Genomic DNA, 10,876 nt, shown 5'->3' with positions numbered 1-10,876 from the left:
GAGCGAACGAACATCTTCTTTATAGCATTGTTGTTTTTTTTTTTTTTTGTTATTTTTTTACTAATTTTGTTTTAATTTTATACAGCTGAATTTAATTTATTATAGGTTTTTTGTTTGTGTATATTACGTTTGTCTAATATTCAGCAAATATTGCTGTTTTTTTTGCGTTTGTTTAGTTAAAATATCTATATAAATAGAAAGATCTTTGGCTATTTCAAGTTATTAACATTTTAACAGTTGAAGTTGACAAAACAAACGATAAGATAATCAAATTTAATTAAAAGTATAGAACGTGTTATTAAATTAAAAACAATGAAGTGCATTTTGTTCAGTGTATTTTTGGTGGTTAGTATTGCAATTTTTGTTTTAATAAAAATTAATTGAAATTAAAGAAGAAAACAAAAAAGACAGTGTGAAAATGATTAATTAAGTGCACAACAAATGCTTAAATAAGCTAATTAATAATAAACAAATCTCAAAATCTATAAATTTAAATAATTTGTGTGAAATATTTTATTTATACAATAGAAATTTAAAATGTTTGTGAAATTTTAGTAAAAATGGTAGAGTGCAGTAAAACAATTTCGTTAAATTTTTGGTTAAAATTGAACTTTTTCAAAATCGCGTTATTTTCCAAAAATATTTTATAAAATTTTTAAATGTTTGAGAAATTTTGTCAAAATTTGAGCAATTTTCAAAATCTATTTTTAGTTTTTTACAAACCAAATAATGTATAAGCAGGCGTTTTGAAATTAATGTGCTGTTTTTCTATAGCGAACGAGTACTTTGAGTGGAAATTTAACATGTGTTTTATTATTGTAACAAAAACAAAATACATGTAAAACGTCCACTCAAAGCACTCGTTCGCTATCGAAAAACAGCACATAAGTCTTCAGGCCGAACAGCAACATTTCAAAGACTGACATTAATCTTGAAAGCTTCTTCAGCTCGTTATTTAAGAGTTTTATAATTCGGGCCTAATTTTTCTGGCAACTTTACTCGTGTATAGTTCACGCTATCTATTGTCAGTGCTCTGAAGATTCCATTTTTAATAGTTTCAAGAAAAATATTCGAAAATTATGTTCTTTTTTGACAAAACACTTAAGAAATTTGTAAGAATCCTGAAAAATTCCTGTCTTATCTGCTGATAGCCTCTAAATTTCTAAAGCTTTTTGTCAAATGTCAACAGGACAGATCCACCAAATGTTCAACAGTACAGAATAGATTTGGACATAGAATAAGAATTCTGAACTCCTGATGTATCTAATTAGATTTATCAGCGACACTTCCCTGAGACTGTCCAGATCATGATATTTGCTCTTATAGAGCGGCACAGCTAGAAGGTCTTGTACCGATTTATCGTCCAACTCCATTTGTAAGTAGTTTCGAAATACGTCCAATTATATTTTAAGAAGTTCAATCTGATACCTATCAAGAGCCAAAAAAAAAGTCATGGTCCTTTCCCTTGTCAAAGAAGCCCAGAGCATACAGCAGGTGCAAAAGCAAAGATCTAAAGTTTCTCTTCAAAGTTATGTACAACAAATACTGACAATATAATAAATAGTATTCATAGTATATTTACAAGAGTAGCAAATATTCTATAATATTTTGCTAAAAAGCGTGAAAGCCTTTTCTCATACTCCATTTTTTATCTTTCTAAACGACCTTTTACACCAAACATCCAAACCAGAGGTTCGCAAAAATAAATCCTCTCACCAATACACTTACTCTCACCAACACATTCAATTCTTTATTTTATTCAGGGCACCTACAAACACACAAATACAAAAACAGAAAAAATAATGAAAAAGTGCTCATGCGTATGAATTCCTAGTTGTCTCGTTGAGTGGACAACGACTACTAAAATGTAAGAGGATAAGAATACGTGTGATTTTATTTTCCACAATTGTGGTATGGGCTGCGCATTACTGATCCAAACCCATCTATTATTTTGCAGATGACAGCAACATTTACCATTAAAATTCATTCAATTATAAACCAAGCCTGTCGAGATTGAGACAATGAGGCAAACATGAATGTTACGCTTAACCAAGATCTTCTGACAATGAGGTTGTGCGAATAGAGTCGACTTTAATGCAGGCACACACGAAATTTTAGAAATGGTAACAATAGTTTGGTTGCTTCAACCGAAATTCTTATTTATCAACTGACTTTCTGTTGATAGACCGAATCACTCGATTGGAAACACATTCGGAAGAAGGTTCTTATCCAGCTCTCACTGCAACATCGTCACAATGTGGGTTGTGTTTCACTGTTCTACCGATACTACAAGGGAATGTGCTCTGCAGAAATTAGGCAACTTATTCCCGAAACCCATAATTTTTAACTCAATACACGTTCTTTGGCATATTCGTATTGGAATATTCGTTATTTAGCCGTACAAGTCCGTATGTGGAATAAGCTTCCAGCTGAAGTCTTTCCTGTCACTTTTAATCACCCCTATTATGTATGTCGTTGTCGACATTAAGTCACGTCGACGGCACTAAAATGGTATTTGCGAAGTCAATATCGATAACAATTGTTAACTATTGACAGCAATTTGCAATTTTCTAAGGCGCGTTAAAGTCGACATTGACTGAAAACGAGTATTTTCTGTCGACACGAAATTTGACAACGACTGATACAAAAATTAAAAATACTAGTTGCGATTAGAGAAATTAAAAAATATAAAATCAACAATGGGAAGCAATTTGAAACCGTAATGGCTGAACTTAGAGCTGCAACGAAATGCATAGGGATGATACTTATTTCTTTTAGATTATCGATAACGAGTCGACATCAACACAACATTGATGTCGACTCGAAGTGACAACGACTACAAAGTGATAAGAAAATTCAAATCAAATGTTCACAAACACTACTCCCTCCCTCCCATAACATATTTTCCTAGTTTCAACACAATGCATTGCATTAGTAGGGCTCATAACCTAAGTGATGGTCCCAGAGAAAGAAAAAAAAACAGTAACATTGTGTCTGATCTTGCATTTATGCTAGATCTGTTTGCAATTTTTTAAAGTCTTGCTTAAGCTACTTATACACGGTTGTCATATTCTTACAATATTGTCAGAAAATGTTCAATAAATGGTTAATACCCATATGTTTCAACATAAGTTCTCATGGTTGTGTTAACCATTTTCTGAGCATGTTCCTGACAATCTGACAACCGTGTGTACGTAGTTTTAGTTATTCTTGAGTGATAATTTTTATGAAACAAGTCGTGTCATAAGGTCTTGTTGCTTTGTTATTCTTGAGTCTTACGCTAATATGCCATTATTTATTTTCAATAAAACTGAACTGACATTTTCAATAAACTTAAAAGAAGAGTCATCCTGTTTGCTAGATCATTCTAGCCGTTATATTCTGTGAGTGAAATCATTTCGTTGCAGACAATAAACATTTTTATTTATCGATACTTAAAAATTATTATTTCTGTTTTATCTAAAATAATTTTGAAACAATAATAATCCGGGTTCTCTGTTGTCTAGTTGTTTTTTTTTTGTCATTCTTTTGTATATATTTCTTTTAATTCAATGTCTTTATAATGCAAATTATTTTATTGTTGTACACGTACTAAACCAGTTAGTAACTAGCTAAGATGTATCTAGCTAGTAACTTCTTGAAATGATGATGAAGCGTGGCATATAAAAATATTGTTAAAATTGTAGCTATATGAAACAAGTCGTATATTCTTATAATTGTATAATATTAATAATAATATTAGCTAATAAATTTGTTAGTTGTTAAATATTTTAACATATTCATTACTGAGCAAAGTAAATATTTGATTTTTGTGTTAGACAAAATGCTGTAAATGATGAATGTTGTAAATTAAAGTAAATAGTTGTTAATAAAAATCAAAATGCAATTTAAATTTAAGTAAACTTCAGATTGTTTAAATATATTACATAATAACTAATTATTTCTTATTTATTGTATATTTACAGGTTTTACCCACTGCTCTATTGGCTGAGAATATTTTCAAAATCAATATTTCTCCCGAAGAAGCCCAACAGTTTCTTAATCAAGCCGGTCTTCGTGGCTTAAACAACATTGAGTACGCACCCAAGACTGGTGAGAATCCCCTGCCCGAGGCACGCAATGAAAAGGGAGAATTTGTCTATATGGGACGCGTTATTGAACATCCAGAAGAGTATGTAGAAGAACATTATGATGCCCATCAGTATCATGGTCAAGATGGTTTGGGTCAGTACGTATACGGTTACAAGGACTGGAATCAGGGTAAAAACGAAAAGAAAGACGCTGATGGTACCGTCAGTGGCACCTACAAATACGTCCAACCCCATGGTCGTGACTTTGTGGCCAACTACTATGCCGACAAGACCGGTTTCCATGTGGAAGACAATCGTCCAGCTTACTTGAAAACACCAGCCACCAAGACCCCAGCTGTTCTCAAGGCCGAAGAGGAACATTTCAAGTTGTGGGGTGAATTAGCTGCCGCCAATGGTCACAGTCCCGATCCTTATGCTGCCGAATATCAAACACAAGAAGGTCGCTATGAACCCTCTGCCGCCGAACAACAAGAATATGTCCATCAAGAACCACCCTATGTGCCTGGACCCGAAGAGAAGGGTGACCCCAAGGGCTTCTTCTATGCCTTCGATTATAATGTACCATTGTTGCGCAACAAGCAGGAACGTGCTGAATTAGAACAATTGCGTTCTGTTAACAATAAGGATTAGAGCGTTCACAGATTGAGGTTGAATTATAAACGAAACAAACCAGAAAACTTTCATTAGTAAAATCATAACAAATATATGTATATTTATTTAATTTTTGTAATAATTTTATTTATTTATTTTTTATAAAACCCATATACAAATGTACCTCATAGTGTTGTAAATAAAAACTATACGAATTACATTCGACATAAAAAAAAAACAAAAACTTAAATATGATGCTAGAATTTTAATTTGAAATGACACAGGTTCAATTCTGAAATATCTCAAATATCTGGATCATTTACGATCGTATCATGTTGAACTATTGGGACGTCTTCTTTTGACCACCTAATGGAAACGCCGGTATCTTTTGCTCTCATATTTTTGGTTTAAAATTTGTATAAAATATATGCTCAATTAAATAACCTATGGTCCAAGTGTTGAAGAACATAGAAGTCCAATTCGGCTTTGCAGTCTCTTTATTCTTTATTGAATCTTTCATTAAGAAACTTAAAACCCCTATTGTGAATCAATATTTCGCATTAAATATGTTCCCTTTTCCCATTTCTCGTTCATCAACTTTGTTCACGTGAAAAAATTCCCCATGTTGTGAAATTTTTAGATGGAATTTTGTAAACAATAACGAACATAATCATCTATTGTGAATGAAAAGTTCATGCGAATATTACAATAGAATTTTCTCTTCTAGGGAAATGGATATTTCATGGGAACAAAATTCCAAATGTTATTGCCGATAGGGGTATAATAAGTATTAAAATCATAACCAGCCCAATTATGAATAAAAATTCCCCGGGAGTTTTTTCGCTTTTCCCATTTTTCCTATTCAAATTCAATGGGAAAAATTCCCGGGGAACAAATTCCCGCGGAATTTTTTATTCATAATTGGGCTGAACGTCTCCTAAAACTAAAGTTGTTATTACCGCTGCAATGACCAACATAAGTGCGCGTTAAAATGATTATCTGGCCAGATTCAGTGACTAAAATGAATGCAACTCCCTGACAAGGGGATCAGCTGTATTTACATGGGTAAATGGTGAAATGGGAGTTGGAATCGCGAATCAATATTTCACATCAAAATGTCCCGTTTTCCCATTTCTCGTTCAACAACGTGAACAAATTCCCCATGTTGTGAAATTTTTAGATGGAATTTTGTTTTTTTTTTTTTGGAATTCTCCGATTAATGCCAAGGTACGTAACCAAAAAGCCAGGGTATCCCACACAGCATACAGCAGCAAAAAAAGACGTCCCAGTTAAATTAAACCAGGAGAAATAACAAAATCAAAGGAATGTGAGAAGTTATCCAGATATTTATGCAGGAGGATTAGGTTTCTCCAGTTCGCGTCAAATCACAATTTTAACACATTGACTGCCAAGGCACTTTCAGCAAATAAGATGCTGGGGGCCACAGCATTTTCTTTGCGTAATCTCTTCGAAAACGTCAATATTGGAATTTAGGCTACTGTGAAAAGGATTTTTTTATGGGATACTGAGTTAGAAAAAATACTCAGTACAAGTTCAGAAAGTGATGAAGAATGTGAAGATTACAGTTTTGATGAGGAACTTCCAGACAACATCGAAAAAATTCTTAAAATCCAGCACTATTGTCTGACATGGCTAGAGAGAATAAAAGTCGTGTCGGACATATGTGTCCGACGTGGCGTAAACCGCATAGTGCAGTGTCACACATATGTGTCCGACGTGGCAGTCAATGTGTTAAGTAGTTCATTATCAACTTTGAATGGAATTTTGTAAACCATAAACAGTTGTTACGAACAAAATCAACTATTGTGAATGCAATTTTCATGGGAATATCACGATAGCAATTTTCCCTTCGATGGTAATGGATATTTCATGGGAACAATATTGCACTTGTTATTGCTGATAGGGGTGATTATTTCTGTTATATTGGGTGTATGACTTAAAAATGGGAGATTTTTTTTTTTAAAATTTTAAGATTTTATTTTGAAATATTTGAACAATATAAATTTATTCTGGCAACATATGGTTTCGGAGCCAAAAGAACTGCTCATCTTTTGAGGCCAAGAACGAATCAAACCAATACTATGTTCCAAATTGAAGCATTCTGCATGAATCGAAACAAATATTAGTCGGACGGGACACAGTTCGGGTGATACAACATGTGGCTTTCGGTACAGGGTCCCTATGATCATATTTCAACATATTTCAACATTTCAACACCCTTTTGCTCCACAAATACAGATAATTATCTTAGCGCCATGGATATTTGGCTTTGGTGTCGATTCGGCAGGTTGGCCGGGTTCACATACGATCTCTTAAGCTTCGGTTTATTGTAATAATGATGCGATGCAAGAATGTTTTCCTTTTATACCGTTTATGCATCATTTCGGATATGCAAAATCGTCTTTCAAGGTCTCTCGGCTTCAATTCGTATGGTACTCAACTTACATGTTTTGGATGAATAGATTCATAGATCCATCCATAGATTCCATTTCCGAAAATCAGTTGAAAGGCAATATTATCTTAAATAAGTTGATATAGAGAAGAAATTTGCGCCAAGTAAATCTAAATTACTATTTCATATTTTTGGGTTAAAAGTTCTATAACTTTCAATAGCTTTCACATACGGTATAATCCGCGAAATCACTCTAACCTGCATAAATTTGTTAAATAAGTTTGAGTGCAAATGTTTCCCTCCCTACAAATAATATTGGACTACGTGATCCATCTTAGATGAAATGGACTAATGGCAAAACTAATCCACTGTGGTGGTCCATGGATTAGTTTTAAAAGTACTCCACTGGATTTTATGTTTTTTCAATACATTTGGGTGATTTTTGGACCTAATCCTAGTCCCTTATAGGGTATATTTTACACGCGTGTATGGACTGGTTGTATTATTTGCAGGGTTACTATTATTCACCCCTATTGGCAATAACATGTGAAATTCATTTTCCCATGAAATATTGCTATTCCCATGAAATATTGCTATTCCCATGAACTTTTCATTCACAATAGTTGATGTTGTTCGCAACAGCTGTTTATTGTTTACAAAATTCCATCTAATAATTTCACATTCCATCTAATTTTTTCACGTGAACAAAGTTGATGAACGAAAAATGCGAAAAGGGAACAAACATACTTCATGTGAAATATTGATTCGCGATAGGGGTGATTATCTCAAGCTAGTTGTCGGGAAATGCCTACTATGCTCTCTTACCTGTTTTATCATATCGCAACTATATTTCGTCTCTTAATTGGCAAATTTTTCTTATTGGAAAAATTTGGAAATGACTTTTTCAGATTTTGGTTGTGGTTTTGATTGATTTGTGTTTAAGTAATTCTGGTTGTGATGTTTACTATTATTTTTTCTTAATATAGAGCCACGGTTATCTCTAAAGGAATTATAAGTTTTTATTCACCTTTTAGAGGACTTAACATATACTTAAATCGAAGCTTACCTGGTGGACGGACGTGGTTCTTTCTAGAGTCCGACAGAAACCGGTTTTTTTGTATCATCCAATACTGGCCGAAACCCGATTTGTGGCCTTATACGAAACGGAATATTAGTTCAAACAGTGGTAATTTAAAAAAGAAAAAACAAGTAAGAGAGCTATATCTTAGATATACAGTATTGGCCATAACTAAAGCACCCCCTCAATGAATTTTTTTCATATGGTATTTTTTTGTATAAAATCAAAGTTTTAAATATCTATTATGTATTATTTTCATTTGTTAATATGTTTAGTATTGATAAACAAATACTTTCAAAGTTAACCTTTCTATAAGAGGTAACTTAAAATCAAAAAATATTTTAAGGTAGAAAATGAAACGGATAAAACTAAAGCACCCCTTCAAGGATATAATATAAAAAAAAAATGTTAGTTAATTTTTTGTTGCATATCCTTTGTTTTGGATGGCACAAGAACATCTCTTGGCATAAAAGATAATCACCCCTATCGGCAATAACATGTGAAATTTTGTTCCCATGAAATATTCATTTCCCTCGAAGGGAAAATTGCTATCGGCAATATCACGATGAACTTTACATTCACAATAGTTGATTTTGTTCGTAACAGCTGTTTATTGTTTACAAAATTCCATCTAAAAATTTCAAAACAAGGGGAATTTTTTCACGTGAACAAAGTTGATGAACGAAAAAAGGAAAAGGGAAAATATTTCATGTGAAATATGGATTCGCGATAGGGGTGAATATGTTTTTATGGTGTTTTTCGATATTCCTTCCCAGACTATTTTAACGGCATGAAATAAATCGTGAAAATTTCCGATCCTTATTTCAACAATTTTCACGATTTATTTTCATATTAACAATGTGCCACAAGTTCTCAATAGGATTGAGATCGGGAGATTGACCAGGCCAATGAAGAACTTGAATCTTATTGCTGTGTAGCCAAGTCTTACAAACTTTGGAGGGGTGCTTAGGATCGTTATCCTGTTGGAAGCTCCCTATAACTGGCATCTCTTCACTGGCATAAGGCAACATTACAGCTTTCAATACATCACGGTACATGAACCGATCCATAATCCCATAAATTTTATGATTTGGCCCAAATCCTTGACCAGAAAAGCAACCCCAGACCATTACATTGCCTCCTCCATGTTTAATTGTTCCTTTGCAATACTTAGGATTCAGTCTTCCTCCTTTTGGTCTGCGTACACGCCTTATTCCAGCGGAACTTTTTAAATTTGGATTCGGCAGGGAACAGTACTGTCTTTAATTTTTGGACACTCCAGTCGATGTGGGCTTTGTCAAATTTCTGTCTAGCTTTCTTGTTCTTAGCTGATAGAAATGTTTTTTTGCTGGTTGTCAGCTGAATAATCGGGCTTCTACTACTCTTCTACGGATTGTTCTTTCGCTAACGCATAATCTTAAACTTGTTCCTACTTGAATAGCTGATGCTGTAGGATCTTTTTGTATTGCTCTTCTGATCAAGGAATCATAATATCGTGTTTTTTTTCGCGAACGACCTCCAGAATGCACCAGAGATTTTCGACCAGTCTTAAAAAATTTTGAAATGAGCCTGGAAATAACTGATCTGTTAATTGAATATTTTTTACTAAATTCATGTAGTGATAACCCCGTCTTCCAGTCTTCAATAACTATAATTTTAAATTTACTGGAGTACTTGTTCCTTGTCATTGTTTTTTTTCACTATAAACTGTATAAAACTTAGATTTTGCACACTACGTCTTCCTATATTTTTATCTTTTGGAATTTTTAAGTCCATTCATTGTGATTCCCGATAATTCACATTGCAAATATGCAGTACCGAGTCAAATTTTTAAACATCTTATAAGAGGGTGCTTTTGTTTTGTCCGTTGCGTTTTGAGTTTTTATATGATTTATCATTTTAAATTAATTTTTAATAAAATTATCTTTTACTAAATGAATATTAAATGAACATTAACAATATTAGTTAATAAAATATATACAAAATACATCCCAAAAAAGACGTTTTTATCAAAAAAATTATGATTTGAAAAAATCCATTGAGGGTGTTTTCTTTTCGAAATCGTTTTCATTTTTTTAAAAAAAGTTTTTTTCCAATTTTTTTTTTTAAATTTTTTTCCAAATATTTTTTAAATTTTTTTTTTAGAAAAATAATTTGACAAAAAAATATTTTTGATGAAAAAAAAATATTTTTTGACACATTGTAGGTCCAACTTACTTACTATAGCTTTATATACATCGTTGCAATGGACTTAAAAATATCTATCATTAGATATCCATATTGTCTTTTTAATGACTTAGTAATCCAGATATAGATCAAAAATAGGCCAAAAATCGAGGTTTTCCCGGTTTTTTCCTTAAATCTTAGACATTTGTGAGCCGATTTTTTTTAAATAGCAACTGAGCCGGAAGAATTCCCGACATATTGATGTATGAATCAATAAGTAAGTTATTTAGGGGCGAAGGAAAGTTGATTTCAACATACAGACAGAGAGACAGACTTCGCTATCTATAACGATCCAGAATATATATACTTTGTGGGGTCGCAAATGAAAAATGTAGAAATTACAAACGGAATGACAAACTTATACATATAGTATATCCTTGCCACTCATGGCGAAGGGTATAAAAAAAAGTGTATGAATGTTAATGCATTTATCGGATGTATGGGAGCCATATTAAATTATAGACCGATCGCTGCAAT

General features: G+C 32.8%; 1 protein-coding gene across 1 annotated transcript; it reads left to right on the top strand.

The window, feature by feature from the left end:
• The first annotated feature begins 225 nt into the window (after positions 1-225).
• Cpr67B (Cuticular protein 67B) lies at positions 226-4,926 on the top strand. The gene is made up of 2 exons (XM_065503649.1): positions 226-345; positions 3,966-4,926. Exons 1-2 carry the CDS (start codon positions 313-315, stop codon positions 4,719-4,721), a joined length of 789 nt encoding a protein of 262 aa, XP_065359721.1. The 5' UTR covers positions 226-312; the 3' UTR covers positions 4,722-4,926.
• Positions 4,927-10,876: the final 5,950 nt, after the last annotated feature.

This window comes from Calliphora vicina, chromosome 3, assembly GCF_958450345.1.
Source record: "Calliphora vicina chromosome 3, idCalVici1.1, whole genome shotgun sequence".
Taxonomy (NCBI): domain Eukaryota; kingdom Metazoa; phylum Arthropoda; class Insecta; order Diptera; family Calliphoridae; genus Calliphora; species Calliphora vicina.
Note: the sequence above shows the minus strand (reverse complement) of the source record. Positions and strands in the feature narration are given on the sequence as shown.

Coding starts and splice junctions, on each gene's coding strand:
- Cpr67B (XM_065503649.1), top strand. CDS start 313: ATGAAGTGCATTTTGTTCAGTGTATTTTTGGTG. Junction 346..3,965: donor TGTTCAGTGTATTTTTGGTG/GTTAGTATTGCA, acceptor GTATATTTACAG/GTTTTACCCACTGCTCTATT.